Raw genomic sequence first — 19,483 nt, 5'->3', positions numbered from 1 at the left:
GCACATGGGTTAGGTAGTGAGTTTGGTGTGCCATTAGGAATGGATGGCAATGGTTGTGGCTGTGCTGTCGGAGGCCTGGTGAGGACTTTCCCTTGTTTCTACCCAAACAGTCCACTTGTCTCCCCCCACCCCAAACCTGCTTCCTATTCCACCAGACTACTTCACCCACAGGACTAGAAGAACCCATGGTTCCAATCTCCTTATACCCCCACCAGGGGCGGACTGACAACTCATGGGGCCCCCGGGCAATAGGGGATCATGGGGCCCCTGTGTCCTTGCCAAAACTCAAAAAAGCCTATGAAAAAGGTACCAGGGGCATCTCATGGGGCCCCCTACTGACCCCAGGCTCTCGGGTAGTGCCCGAGTTTCTAAATGGTCAGTCCGCCCCTGACCCCCACTGGTCTAGGGAGAAGATGCCAAAACACACAAAAAAATCCATCCAAAGGATAGACCTCAAGCCTGACATATCTTGGTCTTATGGCTATCCCAAAATTATGTTAATATTCCCATTGCACATGTTCCTGGGTCAGGCTCAAAGGTAAGAGGTACTACAGCAACATCCGGCTGGAAACTGGAATAATCATAGATCAACGTTCACATTTGCCAGCACACCATGGATCACCAATGTTGTCCAAAAGGCTATTTTTATTGAAGAATGATCACATCACAAAAGAAACGGTGCAACGTTTCGGAGCCGCGCAGGACCCCTTCTTCAGGCATTTATGACATCACTTGCCATTGGTGATCCGTGGTGTGCTGGAAAATATGAGCATGACTGCCCCAAAGGCACTTGACACATCACCTTTCATCAGTCCTCAGATGATCATCCAAATTCATGCTTTACTAGTAGTATTCTGTCATTTTTGATTGTGTTGGTATTTTTGGTTCATTTCTATGCTGCCATCCCTGGATTATTGTTGTAAACATGTCCCTGGAATTTGCACAATCTTCTTTGAAGTGATGTTCAACCACTTGAGCTCCAGAAGGTTTTACCCCCTTCATGACCAGGCCATTTTTTGCTATTTGGCACTGCGTTCCTTCGTACGTACGTTGGGTACGTGCAACACCGTACCCAAATGAAATTTATATCATTTTTTTTCACACAAATAGAGCTTTTTTTTGTGGTATTTGACCACCACTGCGGTTTTTATTTTCTATTATATAAACAAAAAAACTACCAAAAATTTTGAAAAAGAAAAAACAAAAAAAAGTCTTACTTTTTGCTATAAAACATATCCAATAAACAAATTTAAAAAACATATTTCTTTATAAATTTAGACCAAAATGGATTCTGCTGCATGTCTATGGTAAAAATAAATCCCAATGAGTGTATATTGATTGGTTTGCATGAAAGTTATATTGTCTACAAACTATGGTATATATACTGGAATTTGTATTTATTTATTTTTTATACTAGAAATGGCAGGACTGTTAGGCCTTGTTCACACCATACTTGTAGAAAAACTGATGGAAACTGATTTCACTTGCATAGATATCAGTTTACATCAGTTTTCATGCATGCCTCAATGAGTTTTACACATGTTGCAGATTCCTGCGCAGATAAAATCTGTAGGTGATACTAGTTTTCTGGTGTGAACAGAACACATAGAGAACAATTGATTTTGTTGTGCCCTTGCAGAACACATGCAGAAAAACTGAGGTCTCTGCAACAGGTGTGAACGAGCCCTTAAAGTGCGGTGGGCAAACTGACACTTACTGACACTGGATGGGAACTGATTAAATGACACTGACATCTCCAGTGACACTAATACAGTAATCAGTGTTAATAATATACACTGTCACTGTACTAATGACACTAGCTGGGAAGGGGTAAACATTAAGGGGAAATCAATGTTTACAGTGTGTACTGTGTGGTGTTTTTACTAAACAATGTGCTTTGCAGGAAGAAAAAAAAAAACGGCACACCACTGCTGTCTTTAGAGAGTCCTGTGTTGATAAACAACACAGGGCTCTCTTCTGTCATTCACTGAGCTGATCAGCGTGTTCTGGCCATAAATCATTGGCTGGGACCTGCTGATTGGCATGTGCTGTAGCGAATGACAGCACAGTTGAGGTGGATCGCGCCCTCCACCCTACCCAGAAGAGCCAGATCACGTACATGTGTGTGATCCAGTGCAGGGCGGCCACTTTGCCGCATTATATCTGCGGTGGGTTAAATTTCCTTTGGATTTGTATTGTATATGGTAATTAGCCCAGTATGTGTATGTATGAATGTGATTAGGGACCTTAGATTGTAAGCTCCTCAGACGCATTATTTCTAAGTATAATACATGTACTTTACAATGGTGTGTTTGTTCTAAAGCTAAATTTCAGGATAAGCAAATATTGTCTAAATTCCTATTTGAATCTAGGTGTGCTTTTGTGTATTTCTGCTAAATCTGTGCAGTAATGCCATCTGAAACTTTGCCTCTGTACAGGATCTTCCTGTAATGAAGACTGTTTGCTGTCATTCTCTTATTCTGTGCATTGGTCTTGTATCTGGCCCCTCCCACACTTCTGCTCTTTGCACAGGCTATGCAGCACAGTGATGATGTCACTGCTACATTGGGCTTGCAAAGGCATTTGGCTAATAGAAAGTAGATGTATATCCTTTGTGGCTATTGAGGAATATATTTAAAGACTAAGTCTATTATTTGCCAAACGAATAATAAATGCACATATTTCTGTAGGAAGAAAAAAAAAGCATTTATTATATTTATTGCAAGTGAGCCTGCAAAGCATTGCAACCATAATCAGTGGATTGTGGGTGCAATGCCAGGCTCCTGCAGACCCTTCCTCCAGCTCCCTGTTCGTACCGAGGTACAGGCTTTCAGTTAGAGCTCTGGAGGAAGTGTCAATGTATTGATTATATTCCTTTGAGAACTACAAGTATGTCTGCTGCAGTGGCAGGCAGACTTGTAGTTCATTCATTCATTCACAGATCTCTGAGAATCAATGGCGTGGCTGTGCGGCTGAACCCCAACACAATGATACAGATTTCAAATCTGACAGCTGCTGTGGGGGAGGGGGGAGAGAACCCCTGCATGTTGTTGGGGAAGGGGCCTTTTTGGGGGTGGGGCGCGTTCGTTTGGCACCATGCTACACCCTAATATTGGTGTAACATGTAATATGGTCCAAAAGGTGGCCTTGGTCTTTAAATTAGAGTTTTTTGCCAAGAGTATAGCTTTAACTTTATTAATAGTGCCTCTTCAAAGCAGAACTTCTAACAACAATTTTTCGTTTTGGTGTCCCACCCAACAAAAATGTGAAAAAAATTATTAAAGAGTGTACCAAGGCAGCGCTTTCTGCTTTTCGGCCCAGGCCGTGCCCCACTGCATCCTGGAGGCAGTATACTGTATACTTGAATTTTCTGCGCATGTGCACAAAATGTCATCAGCAAGTAGAATGGCCAAAAATCTGAACTGGCTGCACTGTGTACATGCAGAGAGAATTGCCCGCACGTCCACAGCCGTGCTGTCAGGATCTGCTGGTATTTGGGACCCAGGTATATATATATATATATATATATATATATATATATATATATATATATATAAAGAGAGAGAGAGACATATATATATATATATATATATCGCTCTCTCTCTCTCTCTATATATATATACATATAGGCGACCGGCACATCTGTGCATGTGCTAGAGCTTTCAAGATGGCGGTGCAGAAGAGAGACGGGGGAGGGAATGGATACAGAAGAATATATGTGCCAAGTATGGGTTTACAGTATTTTACTGTAAGAAGAAAAAAAGTAGTGGAGAAAGCAGAAGCATAAAACCAAAAGTGGAGAGGAGTAGTCATAATTATAATACAAAATGATGAAGAATCCAGGACAGAATGATCTCTTACAAACCCAAACCCAAAAGGTGAACATATGCACAAAGGAAGAAAATTTCCCCTTTAAGCACAAAAGGATTTTCTGCTCCACAGAAAGTTGTGAAGTCTTCAGCCTAAGTCACAGCTGGTTCCTGCCTGACGGACTGAGGTCTGATCCTGAAATATAACCGTAAAAGGAGACAGCCACCATCCACAACTGTGCTGTGTGAGAGGGGAGCAGCTGCTGCATAAATGACAGTGCGCAGGAAGGAGGAGGGGGGTCAGGACCAGTTGACCATGCAGGGACAGAGCAAAGCAGAATGGCTGCTGGAAGGAGAGAATAGGGATCTGGCAGTGCTGAGCCAGTCGGTGTACAGTTACAGCAGTGTTTCCATACTTAGCACGCTGACTAGAATGATCAGCTACGAGCGCTGAGCCTGGGGGAGCGGACCGCATCCTAAATTTACCCAAGGGCGAGCAAGGGTACAGTATAGGCTGCTCATGAGGGAAGACATCAGGCTCTTGCAGGCTTTCCCCTGTCCTTTGTTCAGGATTCCTTTCCATGGGCCTATATTTTCCCCATTAATTTGGCTTTATTGCATGCCACCGGTCTATGTAGAACTGTGGCAGGACACAGAATCAGTAATAAGCATGTAAATGGAAAAGTGGCATTAGGTTTTGGAACATATCATTTGGCAACAATAAAAAAAATTAAAATGAAGGAAATGAAGCCAATATGTGCCATAAAATGACTCTTGTGTAGACACATACACATCCATGAGATGTCATCAACTCAGATAGTTCTGCAGCTTGCTGCAAGCAAATGGAGCCAAGGAAAGGATATATTTACTGGATATCTTTATGGAGTTCAGCATGAAATGTTGGTTGTTGGTTATTATAGTAGAGATTTCCTGGGTGGATCGGAAGTGTGGAGTAAAGGGGAGGTATTCCACCTATTGCTATGTTGCTAAACTCATCAGAGAGGACCTCAAGTCTTGAAGGAGGCCCTCAGCTCTGTCTGGCAGCCACTCTCTGGGGACCAGTTGATTGGGCAGGTTAGAAAACCCTTCCTGGAGACTCCTTGACCTCTCCTCTATCATGTTTCTACTTATCGGTATGTTCATGTTAACAAACCAACTGGCCTGTCCTGGTGCCTGTTGATCACCAGACTGCGTATGCACATCTGACCACCCTAGAAGTTGTATGAACTAATCCAATGAATGAAAGAGGAGGGCCAGGGACAGCAAATCTGGGGAGGCAAGAGTTGGATGATGCTGGATGCCTTGCTGCCAGGAAATGAGGCAAGCTCTATCTGACATGCATCGTTTTCTCATACACACTGTGAGAAGTTCAGTGTGCAGTGAAATCAGAGTAAGCAATTTCAGTACAGGAAAGGAGCCACTTCAATTGTGCAAAACTAAAGGCAAGGCTGGAGTAAAGCTTCATAATTCCAATCTCCAGGCAACAGGCAAGTTAACAGCTCACCAAAGTCCAAATCCCTGTAGGTGTGTCTGGATGACTGAATAAAGTATGTCACTGATAACAACCCAGCAAGCAGTGATATATGGTTAGTTATCACCAGTGTTCAGTAGACCAGGGGTCTCCAAACTTTCTGAACAATGGGCCAGTTTATTGTCCTTTAGACTTCAGGGGGGCCGGACTGTGGGCATTGGGAACAGAAAACATCATGACATCAGTGGGAAAAAACAATGCCCCATCTTTGGTGTCAGTGGGAGGAAGAGCTTCCCATCGTTGGTGTCATTGGGAGAAATTGTACCCCATTGTTGGTGTCATTGGGCCCCATTGTAGGTGTCATTGGGAAGAATTGTGTCCCAACTTGTGATGTCATTGCGAGGAATTTTTCAGCGTCATTGGTGTTAGTGGGGGTGGGGGGGAATTGTGCCCCAATTTCATTCTCAATTATGCTTCATTGTTGATACCTGTGGATGAAAATAGTGGCTCAAGAACCGGATAAAAGCAAGCAAAGGGCTGCATCTGGCCCCTGGGCCGCAGTTTGGAGACCACTGCAGTAGACAGTTGGTTATCGCCAGTATCCCCCTTACATATAACTAATATCTATTGGGTTTTGAGATGTCAGAACTGTAAAACAGCCATAAATAAGTTACAGCGTTGGTAATACACCTCTAATGGAATGATGATAATGCTTGGTTTTAGAATACACCAGGATCCTATTATTTTTTTACAGTGTATCAAGTATACAAAGCAGCTGAAGTCACTCAAAATGCATGTGTTCTTGACTGTTAGATGTCTTTGGACACTATGCCATGTTGTGTTGCTAATTTAGATATACTGCATAGCAGAATTCTTTAATGGGCCACCAGTGGGACAATGACCCATAGCAGATATAAACAGATGCTCCAGTTTAGGACTCTCCTGAATGTAACGTTTCACATAGCTTGCTGGGTTGCATAACTATGGCTGTTGGCTCTTTATAGCATCGGCCATTTTGCACATTAGAACATGTGACAACACCTGTGACAGACACTCAGAAGACTCAAGATGTTATTTCAGCTCCTTATTGCTATCTATAGGTCATCACAAAAAGAACTGTGGTTTGGAATGCCATTCAACACCAGTCTTCTCCATATAAAACTACTATAAAATTCCTGGCCACCTACACCACAATCCCCAGGGATCATTCCATGTATCCAATGGCCCAGTAAGCTGATGGAGCAACAAAAGCCCCTTGGGTAAGTATTATTCAACTATAGATAATTATTTGGGTAAGCTTTGTGGGCACCATGTCTTATATGCTTCGGAGCCTTTTCCATAGAATTCTCTTGGCAATTTTTCACAAGGTAGGTTGTCAGCCTTTTCTCAACTGTCCCCATTTGCATGGGTTTGAGTCCTGCTTTCACAATATGATAACTCAAGTGCATAGCCAATTTGTACACACTGACTAGGGCCAATTTAGACAGGCGTCAGTCAACCTATTGACATGTCTTTATTTGATCAAATTCCCTATTCATGCCAATCATCATGGACAGAGGACTCTTCTCTGGAGGCTATGGAGCCACCAGCGGCTGACAGTCTACAGTTTTCTGCCTGGCTCCTTTGATTCACAGATCAAAGAATGTCAGGCAGGAGGGTGCCAATTGAGCCACTCACAGTTTAAATTTTTAATTACAACTTTAAAAAACAGCCAAAATTTGGTCCATGTATGGCCAGTTTAATCTACTGTGCTGCCCCTGTAGGGAGTAATTAATTTGGCAACTACAATTGGTTTACAATATCTTCCCACTGACATGGGTGAAAATAACATGGAGTTAGGTTTTATTCTCATAAAGGAAGGCCCCAAGATACACTATATAGCCAAAAGTATTGGGACGCCTGCCTTTACACGCACATAAACTTTAATTGCATCCCAGTCTTAGTCTGTAGGGTTCAATATTGAGTTGGCCCATCCTTTGCAGCTATAACAGCTTCAGCTCTTCTGGGAAGACTGTCCACAAGGTTTAGGAGTGTCTATGGGAATGTTTGACCATTCTTCCAGAAGTGCATTTGTGATGTCGGACGAGAAGGCCTGGCTCGCAGTCTCCACTCTAATTCATCCGAAAGGTGTTCTATCAGGTTGAGGTCAGGACTCTGTGCAGGTGAGTCAAGTTCCTCCACCCCAAACTCGCTCAACCATGTCTTTATGGACCTTGCTTTGTGCACTGGAATGCAGTCATGTTGGAACAGGAAGGGGTCATCCCCAAACTATTCCCACAAAGTTGGTAGCATGAAATTGTCCAAAATGTCTTGGTATGCTGACACCTTCAAGTTCCCTTCACTGGAACTAAGAGGCCAAGGCCAACCGCTGAAAAACAACCCCACACCATAATCCTCCCTCCACCAAACTTTACACTTGTTACAAAGCAGTCAGGCAAGTACCGTTCTCCAGGCAACCACCAAACCCAGACACATTGATTGGATTTCCAGAAAGAGAAGCATGATCCATCACTCCAGAGAACATGTCTCCACTGCTCTAGAGTCCAGTGGCAGCATGCTTTACACCACTGCTTCCGACGCTTTACATTGCACTTGGTGATATAAGTCTTAGATGCAGCTGCTCAGCCATGGAAACCACATTCCATGAAGCTCTCTAGGTACTGTTGTTATGCTAATCTGAAGGCCACACAAAGTTTGGAGGTCTTTAGCTATTGACTCTGCAGACAGTTGGCGACTTTTGCGCACTGTGCACACACTGCTCTCTGTCATTTTACATGGCCTACCTCTTCATGGCTGAGTTGCTGTTGTTTCCAGTTGCTTCCATTTTGTTACAATACCACTAACAGTTGACCGTGGAATATTTAGTAGCCAGGAAATGTCACGGATGGACTTATTGCACAGGTGTCAACCTATCACGGTTGGTATCACTGAGCTCCTGAGAGTGACCCATTCTTTCACAAATGTTTGTAGAAGCAGTCTGCATGCCGAGGTGGTGATTTTATACACCTGTGGCCATGTAGGCCATGTAGGTGACTGGAACACCTGAATCCAATGATTTGGAGGGGTGTTCCAATACTTTTGGCAATATAGTATATGTTGCTATTGGGCAGTAAAGACTGCTGAGATAGTAACCTACTTCTGCTTATCTCTGGAATCATTCTTCCCTTTATTTAGGGCCAGTCATGAGAATGGTACTGAGGCATGTCCTGGTCACATGTTCTCTGCCTGATTGGTGAATAGGAATTTAGGAAGTGCCATTGATTATGCATCTATTAGCACATGTCACTCTATGGAAGAAACAATGGGGTCGATTTACTAAAGGCAAATAGTGCACTTCGCATAGTGCAGTAGCACTGAGCTTAGTAAATGAGGTGAATCTTCACTTTGTGAAGAATACCCAATCACGTGTAAGGAAAGTGAAAAGTGCACAGTCTATTTGCTTTTAGTAAATCATCCTCTTTGTGACCAAAGTGAGCATTTACTGCTACGGGGGAGTGAGTGCAGAATGATTTCAGGGATTTAAGGAGGCAGTTAAACTTTAAACTGAAAAATATAATATATTGCAACTCATCAGTCCTCACATGATGCATTCATTTTCTTTTTGTAATCCTGCACATTTTCTGCCCCTGAGTGGCTGCACTCATTCCTCCATTTTATTAAAGGATGGAATCATGGTTATCTCCCAGCCTGGTCTTCAAACACTCCAAAGTGTCTTCTCGCAGCAAGGCTTGGAACGCGGCGACGTGGAACGTTATCACACCGGGCCTGGGCTATGTGTTGCTCTGGGGTGAGAGCCAAGAGGGTCCCAGGAACTCAAATTACCCCGAAAGAAGAGAGCAAGGAGATTTATGGAGATTATGAAGTTTCTCAACAATTGGAGATTTAACAAGCAATACATGCCGACCAGGGGCAGACTGACAACTCATGGGGCAATAGGGGATCATGGGGCCCCTGTGTCCTTGCCCAAACTCAAAAAAGCCTATGAAAAAGGTACCAGGGGCATCTCATGGGGCACCCTACTGACCCCAGGCCCTTGGGCAGTGCCCGAGTTTCCAAATGGTCAGTCCGCCCCTGATGCCGACCATGAGAGAGGAAGGCATGTGGGTCTGGTGCGTGCATACCTGAAAGGGAAGGCGGCTTCATGAGCACATGGTGAGTTTGCTCTGGGGACATTACAAGAATTCAACACTGGAAGTTATATCTTTATTATGGCTGACTTTATTTTCACATTGATTGATTGATTCATATCACATGATTGTTTTATATTCACTTCACTTTTTATTTCACAATTTATCGCTGGAAATGTGTTTCACTTATTAGCTGATCATAGCACTACTGGATTATTTGTGGTCTTCAAACATGTCTGCCTTTGTGTTTCATTATTACATTGGGGATGATGGGATTAGTCATTTACAAAAGAAATATATGATTGTTTTGCTGTCTGTTAAACACACAGGAAGTGACAAGGGCTCTGTATTTCTGGGAAGATGAAGATGAGGAAAATGCTGCCACTACATCTAAGGACTAGTAAGCTGTAATTTATTAAAATTTTGCTCCTTTGTTTAGTTATCCTTAAAGAATTTCAACATCCTTTAGAGCAGTGGTTCTCAACCTTCCTAATGCCGTGACCCTTTAATACAGTTCCTCATGTTGTGGTGACCCCCAACCATAAAATTATTTATCCAGTAATTATAATTCATGGGTGTCGTTTTACCTCCAATACTGCTGCTTTCAACACAGTAGCTGCTTTTAACACAGTAGCTGCTCTTTACACATCGGAAATATGTGTTTTCTGATGGTCTTAGGGGACCCCTGTGAAAGGGTCGTTCGACCCCCAAAGGGGTCGCGACCCACAGGTTGAGAACCACTGCTTTAGAGGAACATTTATACCCTTACAGGAACATATTTTCAGAAGGTTTTTAGAACTTTATAGTGTAGTTCTGATTATTGGTACTGCAAGTAGAGTAATTAAAGAAAGATGGGCTTTAAGTGGCCCTGTTTTAGCCCATTTTCAGCAAAGCAACATGATTGTTTAAAACTTGTTCAATCTGTAAGCACATATTCGCCTTCACTTTGTGTCCCCCACTGTTCCATTCAGCCATTGGGAGTATAAAAAAAAAGGATACTCCCAAGTGTGGAGCAGCATGTGACTCACTCCATGTTACAGCGCTGGTGTTTGATAACTGGCCCAGCACTGTCACATACCAGCTTGTAGCCAGCCTGTTCTTTGTAAGTTCTAACTGGATATCTGACTTGAGTAATACATAGGAATACCTTTCCTTGCCCTGCTGAATGGAGGGGCGGAGGTGTAAAAGGAAGATAAATAGGTGCTGCTGAGGATGACAGCATGAAACGGAACCTGTTGCTTTGCCTTGCCTGGATAACTTTAAATAGCACAAGGGTCATCACTGACTATCACATTTCCACAATATGGTAAAACCTTTATAAATAAAACATCAAAAAAGCCAGAGGACTTACAGAGTAACTCTACCTTTTCACTGAAACTATAGGCGCAGTTCCACTTAGGACCAGGAATAGCACTTACTTCTTTCGAAACTAGAGGTCCTCAACTTCTTAGAGTCTTCTCTACACATGTACATGCAACATCTGAGAGCCGCCAAACACACCCAAGTATTAAAGTCCACATAAATTCCCCCTTAATGGTTTTCATTTCATAAGCTCAGCATTTTCTGGCAGACTTCTGGTCATTGTAGATGATTTGGGCTGTCAAGCCTTAAGCAGACCATTAGGGAATCCCAAATAACACAAGGGACAGTCAGGCACTAAACACTTTATTTCTGTAATTCTAGCCTCCCCAAACATTTAACAGTTACTCTGTGGGAGAGACGGACACATGGTCGTCTCATAAAGCAATGATATAATGCAGATATTGTATGACATTGTTACACCCAAATTCCCCTTCTATCTTACTTTCACTTTTCACCCCTTCTTGGCACTGTTACAGAGATATATTCAAATCTTCTCTTTCCCTGGCTGAAACTGAATCTTACGCCTGAGCCACTGGATGCAGCCACATTGAGCCACATTTATTAAAACTGAAATCTAGGGGAACTAAGAAAACTACCCTACCCACTCATATTTCAAGGGTTAAATGTTCATTTTTGCCTAGGGTACAAGGAAAAAGGACTTCTATTTACCATATCCCTCGCTTCCCCGGCACATCCTTTCTCTGATGCTCCAGATTGTGGACTGACCCTCAACATCCTCACTTACAATGCAGGACTGTTGGTATGGTATTGGTATGACATCACATCTGTCAAACACTGGATGGAGCACTAAAGAGATGAGGCTTTGGGGGCCCAGTGACATGGAAGTAGGAACTTGTGATGGGTAAGGTAAGTAAATAGTGCGTTTTACTGGTACCCTAGGCTAAAACAAACATTTCCCAAAAAAACGATCCCACAGAAGGGTGTTTTTTTTTAGATCCCTAGAGTTCAACTTGAAAGGGTTACTCCACCTTAAAAGTAGTCTTTTGGTTATAGGTGGTGCCTGGTTGGCCAAGTCAGTCACCGGTTTGGATGCTCCAACAGTAAGATCTGCCGTAATTCCTGGCCCTTTTTCTTTCCAGCTGGGGATTTTGTGTGTTCCTGCCCACTTTTGTGTGTTCTGGCTCTTCTTGACACATTCTCTATAATACAATCAATAAATAAATTACAGAGAGAGTGGGAATCCCTAATAATGGCCAAAGTAGGTGTGCATACCTGGGAACTGAAGCCCAGAAATCTCACCAATAGGATCCTTGAGGGATATAAGATATCGTTAGGTGATTTAAAGTAGTAGTCCAATCAAATCCTAACTATACCTAAACCTGCTCCCCCCCCCCCATTCTAAGCCTATTCTAAGTACTCTGTGGAAGGAAAGATGCCTATACTTACCTATTCTGAGGGTTTTCCAGTCTGGTCACGCAATCGGCTTCCAGCGCTGGCTTCAGTGTAGAGACGGGAGAGCAGGCAGCAGATGAGCCTTTGTAAGCCTATGGGTGACGTCAATGCCAAGGCTGTGCAAACCACTGTCGGTGATCTCCTCTACACTGAAGCCGGCGCTGGAGGGATCATGTGACCGGACCAGAGCACCCTCAAAACAGATAAGTACAGGCAACCTTCCTTTCAAAGGGTAGTTAGAATTGGCTTAGAATGATAGTGAGAGCAGGTTTAAGTATAGTTAGGATTTTTCTGAACTTCTACTTTAACTCTCCAGCATCTACTAAACACTGAATATCGGTTTTTGGTGGACTAACTGACAAGTGATGCCTATTCTGCCAATGGCAACTACTCAGATCCTTCCTTTCATTCATCCCATACTGCACTAGGGACAGTTAGACTTAGAAAGATATCAATGGCTTGGTTTTACTTTACATAAGGTTAACTAGGAAAAGAATAGCTTAAAAGTTTTTAAAAATTATCATATTTATGTATATAAAATGGCAAACCACAAATACACAAACTAACCAAAAGGATTTTTGCTGTTTCTGTGCAATCAATTGATGGCCAGGTACTGACAATGTTACTTGCATGTTATCAGACACATCAAGTTGTTTTTTTCCTCTGATTTCAGGTTTAATAATGCAGAGAAGCCTGTTTCAGCTTTTTTATTATTCAGTTCCATAATCCCAACATGTGGTTCCCAGATCCCCAAGAGGCAAATATACCCCAGGTGGAGTAGTCCTGAACTATAATGTGATAGTAGTATAAATGAAACAAGCAGCAACACAAGATTTCAAGTTGAGAGGGGTGAACTACGTAACATAACATGCGGGGCACAAAATAAGGCAGCCTGGGTATGTCATGTACAATACAGAGTACAGAGTTGACCAGCCTGGAGTATGCTAAGTAAAACACAAAGTGGGGCAAACTGGAGAATGTGAAGTACAACACAGTGTGCAAAGTGGGGCAAACTGGAGAATGTGAAGAACAACACAGTGTGCAAAGTGGGGCAAACTGGAGAATGTGAAGAACAACACAGCGTGCAAAGTGCGGCAAACTGGAGAATGTGAAGAACAAGAAGTTGTGCAAAGTGGGGTAAACTGGGGAATGTGAAGTACAACACAGTGTGCAAAGTGGGGTAAGCTGTAGAATGTGAAGTACAACACAGTGTGCAAAGTGGGGTAAACTGGAGAATGTGAAGTACAACACAGTGTGCAAAGTGGGGTAAACTGGAGAATGTGAAGTACAAAACAGTATGCAAAGTGGGGTAAACTGGAGAATGTGAAGTACAACACAGTGTGCAAAGTGGGGTAAACTGGAGAATGTGAAGTACAACACAGTGTGCAAAGTGGGGAAAACTGGAGCATGTGAAGTACAACACAGTGTGCAAAGTGGGGAAAACTGGAGAATGTGAAATACAACACAGTGTGCAAAGTGGGGTAAACTGGAGAATGTGAAGTACAACACAGTGTGCAACGTGGGGTAAACTGGAGAATGTGAAGTACAACACAGTGTGCAAAGTGGGGAAAACTGGAGAATGTGAAGTACAACACAGTGTGCAATGTGGGGAAAACTGGAGCATGTGAAGTACAACACAGTGTGCAAACTGGGGAAAACTGGAGCATGTGAAGTACAACACAGCGTGCAAAGTGGGTCAAACAGGAGAATGTGAAGTACAACACAGTGTTTTGATAGTTTGGTGAATGTGACATATGGCACAGCCAGAATCATCGTAAACACACAGCTTTCTTTGTGCAGCACTCATCATATTGAACTTTGCCATTTGAGAGAGCGTGGGTAGGGTATTGCTCACTAAATGGGTGTCTCTTTTTAATATATTATATCAGATGGGATAAAATAAGAAGTAAGAAGAACAGGACCCCCTGCAAATCTCAACACAGATCTACAACCAGAGCTTCTGAGAGATAGATGTTGGTCAACTCTTCAGCATTGTACAATAAACTGAAATCTTAGTAACCCTTTTATCTGTACAGTTCCAGAAAGTACAATAGCCTTTTCACTCCTTCTACTGCCCTTCCACACGGAATTCTGACTGTTAGACTCTTAGGTCCAGCTGTCATTTTACACCCCAGGGCCACCTCATGTTTCTGTAGCTATCAGCTGTCATTCTTTGATCCCTATAACCACCAAGGATAGACATACAGAGAGCACTGTTTGCACTCATATCACACATTCTGTTTCTGCATCATCCCAAAGAGATCCATCACATATCAGCCATAGTGACAAGGCTTTATACATATATGTATGAATGACATAATCACTGTGTCAACCATTACATCATGCAGCTTTCACAGAAGCATGTGGTAGCATCTGTAAGATGCCTATAATAGAGCCAGGTACCTGGACGATGTAAGTCCGCTGCACATATGCAGGAGTTATGTCATCAGTGGCCACTTAGTGGCCGAAGAGGGAAGACACCTGACCTAGAAGAAGTGAATAAAAGGGCATTGGAGGCTTACAATCCTACCCCATACCCAACTCCCCTACCACCCCATCCCTCCCTAGCCCCTTCCCCTTCCCCATCCCCTCCCTTTTCTCCTTTTGTGCCCTGATTCAAATTAGACCCACCCTATGTTTACCATTACAGCCATATGATTATACTTGCCCTGTCCCTCATTCAGCTAATTCTGGTATATTTACAAGAGTAATATGTGTTCCCCTCTAGACATTCCCTTACGGAATACATGGGAAGCTCACTATGGTCACATGGGTGCATTATGGTCACAAAGATGTTGGGAATCTATGTATTTATGTTAGAATGTGTGCCACAGCTGGATTGCTATGTATCTTTCAAAATGTCAACCAGGATGACCTTTTGTGGAGATACACTCCACCCCATCCGCCTTGTCTCTCAACACCCCTTCCCAAAAGGTTGTGCCCCCCTTTGCCCTATTTTCCTGTGTCCCCTAGAAAACCCTAAATAGTTTTCAAAATAAAAAGATGGTAGTAGTGGTGGACATATCGTTGCTGGAGGGGGGCCAAAGTAGTTGGTAAGTTGTACACTTGTACCTTATGGTGATTGCGCTGGGAACCCACAAATTGTTGCTAGTTTCTGCCAGGATATAAATATTCCATTCTGATTCTGGAACCCTTACCTGTTAAGTCACTGACCTGGAACTAGCATGCAGAGCAAGAAACTTTACTGGTTGCATTCTTGGTCAGATGAGTGACTCCCTAGGCAGAAAACTCAGGATCCCTAGGCAGCAAACTCAGGAACAGGTCGACCATTTTTTAAACCACACTGTTTAAGAAGTCAGCATTAGCAGCTAAAATTCTGTTCCCTTAAATGTATAATGGAGAGGTGAGTGCCTTACCATGCCTCCAGTCCTTAGATCTTCAACTGCAAGGTTTGGTCCTGGCACACTTCTGCCATGCCCGGTGGTTGTTAGCTCCTTCTGTACAGCTGTAGATTGGAGCATAGTGGGCAGAAGTGTGCCAGTGTTTGACCTCTGCAGTAGTCTAGATTAGTGGCAAAGAAATAATCATTAATCACATGATTTCCCTCTGCTGAATACCAAGTTATTATTGTCTTGGAGTTCTCCTTTAACATAGCTTGTAAAAAACACAGGTCAATGCTATGAGCATACATCAGGTACAAAAAATGCTACAAAACTCACACCTATGTATATAAGCAATAGCATTGTTTTTACATTTATTTGCTATTACCGTAAAATCATTCACTTTTATGGTGATGTTCTAAGATCACATGCTGATCACCTCATCAAAAGTAGGCAATGACCCCTTTGATATTGAATTGGGAACTTGCAGTCCTCTTGGATCATTAAAAGCTTTCTGCTATTTAACACCCTCAGCCTGTTCCAACGCTCATCTCCTAATAATGTTGGGAGGAGAAGAGTCCCTGGGATCACATTATCACTAGGATTCAGTGAAATACATGCATTGAATTCCAGCCATTACTTAATTTTTTTTAGCTTGTATGTGCCATAGCTGCCAACATGTTCAAATTATATCCAAGGACATTATACCTGAGTTAGTGACACATGATAAGATATAATTAGAACTGCAGTGCCATCGCTGCAAATATATATATATATATATATATATATATATATATATATATATATAAGACTTCTTCGTATTCTATACACATCACTTCAAAATGTTAAAAGGCCAAGATACAACAAATAGAAGAATATATAACATTCCCAGAACTGGGATCTATGGTAGAGGAACAGTCCACCCAATGCTGATATTTCAAAGTTTCTACAATAGATCCCGGAAAGTTAAACCACCTGACAATTTATTATATCTCTCGGGAACTCTGTTGTTGAGATCTCTGTGCTGGGTTTCCAGGTCTGCATACCTGTTGCAGTTAATTTGAGGGGTTCCCACTCTCCTTGTTGTTTTTTATTTATTTAATTTATATTATGAAAAGTACAGTAGAAGCTGGATCACACGGAGGTGGATGGAGACACCTAAAACCACCAGTTGGCCTAGTTCAGAGTCAAGAGTTATATCAAGATGATCTCACTGTATGAGTATCCAAGACATATAAAAAGCCAGTGCTTGATTCAGCTCACCATGATTCACTTATAGTTAAAGATAGAAGAATATATAAAATAATATCCTTTTTGGATCACTGATTCTTTCATGCTGAGGATTGTTTAAAGGATTATTTACTTACAAGGGTCTACATTCGAAAATCAAGGTCTTCCCTTTGCAATTCAGAGACAGCCACAAACAGAGTACAGTATTTATAGTCAACCAGACGGCATTGCAATAATCTCTTTTCATTCATTCACTTCCAGAAATGCTTACAAGATATAATTTCTATGGCAGAATCTGTGGTTCTGAATCCATACCCTTCTAGGTTATATTAAAAAAAAAAGATTCAATTCATAAAGCTCTAACAGAAGAATAAGGATCTTTACTTTAGCCATGTGACTGCAATTTTAAAATTTGATTGGACTGAAAATAAAGATCCCTATCCCACTGCAAAAGTGTTGATGTTGTAATTGAAAGTTTGTGAAATGACTCCCAGTTGCGTCATGTATGTTGGACGGTGGTGTCCAAATTAGGGAATCTATACAGAGGATGAGATTTCAAAGAATCTATACCATTCTGATGCAATCACAGAACATTATTACCATGGACAGCCACAAACTGATTGCAGCAGGCCAGCATTGACCGTCAGTAAGTCAACTAGACAGGCAGTATCTGGGCAAATTTAGTCCTTCAGGGTCACGATACGTCAACAGTTTTAGGATTTCCAACGAATGAAGAAACAATTGTGAATTAAGTTGAAAATGTTGCTTGCGTTAGCTCTAATCTAGAATATAAAGCAGACTGGAAAGCTGCCTTCCGGTCAGCTGCCTGGCTTTGAGTAATGGTTTGTCTAGACAGCTGAATGGAATGCTGAGACCTGTAGTTCCTCAGAAGACTGAGCCATGCGTAAAACTATCTTCGCCACAGAGCAAAACAAGAAACAGAAATGCAGTATATGCCACAGAAGGATCAAGAGTCTCCTACCTGCTCTCACAAGAAGAAAAGCCGCAAGGCAGCAGAACAAAACCCCTGGTCCTCTCATGGTGTCAGCCAGGAAATTTGGGACGGTTGGCTCCTCTATATATATGCTGCAGCTGACGGCAAGGGGCTCAGGCGACACACACGCCCACGTCACTGCAGGCTGAACCACAGGTGGTTACAAGCCATTGACATACTGGACAGTTCTGACCATTTGTGACCCTTATTAGGAATTTAGGGCAAGTGACCAGATTATTACCTCAGCTGTGACCGACATGCAAAGACGGGGCTTCTTATGTATTCTTGTCTGACTACGGAACTTGTCAGGTGGGGGAAAAAGCAGGTGCCTGTCTGTATATGATAGGTCCTATAGAAGATTCATTAGGCCCCCTTCACATGAACACCACATTTTCTGTACCTGCAATGATGGGCAATGTACTGAAATATACTGATAATATTCAGAAATGTAAATTTATTCACAGTTCTACATGCAAAGCTTTTTTTCTGCATTGCAAATTAACAAAGTATGTGTGTTTTGGTCAGATATTTGTGTAGAAACACACATAAGGTTACATAAATACACCTTAACCTCCCTGGCGGTATGATTATTTCAGATTTTTGGTGCTGAAAGTGGTACCATTATTTTGCATGGAAATTTGGCGTTTTATATTGTAGGCTGTAATTTTTAGGAATAACTCATTGAAATCTGTCCGAACAAGAGTCTAGTAAACATCCCGGGTATGATAAAACTTGAAACACAAAATCATAAATTATAATTTAATAAATAATCATAAAAAATAATAATATAATAATACATTTTGGTTTGATTATATTATTGAATTAAATTTATTATTATATTATTATTTTTTATGATTATTTATTAAATAAAACACTGAAATTTGAAATACAGCGCCAAGTTCGCACATCACTGAGCAAAGTCGCAGAATCGTTTTCAGTGTCTGATGACAAATTTCCCCACGAATCATTATCACTCAATTCTGCAAGTGGTTCTAATTTACTATCGCTGTTCTCTAGCTGATCTAAAACCACTTTTGACCTAAAGGGACGCTCTTTGGACGCCATGGACGTTCCTCAGTTTCAGGCAGAAAGAACAGACAAAATGCAGGCAGGGCACAGGACAAAGCACTCGGGACAAAATGTATGTGAAATGGTTTGATACAGGAATGTTTTACTGTGCGATTTTAGTTATTTTAGTGAATGTCACTTTTTGTCATTTTCAAATTTCCCGCCGTTTCATCCCCCGTACGTCCCGACACTCGCAGGGGACGGAACCCAGATGACAGATGCCGGCATCTGCTGGATTACATTGCCGGGGACACTGCAGGAGGGACATCGCGGGAGCGCAGGACAAGGTAAGTGATCAAGGGATCGTGGAGCAGCGCCGCATGGTAAGCCCGAGTGTAGCTCGGGGTTACCGCTTGTGGTACTGAAACTTTACCCCGAGCTACACTCGGGAATACCATCAGGGAGGCTACAGCAGGGATGTCAAACTCAATTTCATTGTGGGCCACATCAGCATTTTGATTGCCCTCAAAGAGCTGGTTGTGTCTGTAAGTCTAGGTGTCCAGAGCACTCCACCCCCCATTACATGAGATGTCAAGAGCCCCCCATCTCCCTTACCTTGTGGTGCTACCGGGAAGAAGCTGGGGGTGGATCTGGGAAGCAGAAAGTGCAGGGTCTGGGGGAGGACTGGAGAAGGGCTGGCATCAGCTGCCAGAATCTGCTGAGACGAG

At 42.4% G+C, this 19,483-nt stretch overlaps 1 protein-coding gene across 3 annotated transcripts in view; it reads right to left on the bottom strand.

Moving 5' to 3' along the window:
* SRL (sarcalumenin) overlaps positions 1–17,846 on the bottom strand; it is a 104,442-nt gene extending 86,596 nt beyond the window's left edge. For 2 of the 3 annotated variants that reach the window (XR_016313594.1, XM_089683409.1), the window contains exon 1: positions 17,736–17,846. Coding sequence is in view for 2 of the 3 variants with exons in the window: in XM_089683409.1 (XP_089539535.1) it covers positions 17,736–17,793 (58 nt within the window). In the remaining variant the exon portion in view is untranslated. The remainder of the gene's footprint in view (positions 1–17,735) is intronic. The other variant, XM_089683419.1, reaches the window with a different exon arrangement.
* Positions 17,847–19,483: the final 1,637 nt, after the last annotated feature.

The sequence above is a fragment of the Staurois parvus genome, unplaced genomic scaffold (genome assembly GCF_062004578.1).
Source record: "Staurois parvus isolate SC_StPar_1 unplaced genomic scaffold, SC_StPar_1.0 ptg000018l, whole genome shotgun sequence".
In the NCBI taxonomy this organism is placed as follows: Eukaryota; Metazoa; Chordata; class Amphibia; order Anura; family Ranidae; genus Staurois; species Staurois parvus.
This window is presented reverse-complemented; position numbering and strand designations above follow the sequence as displayed.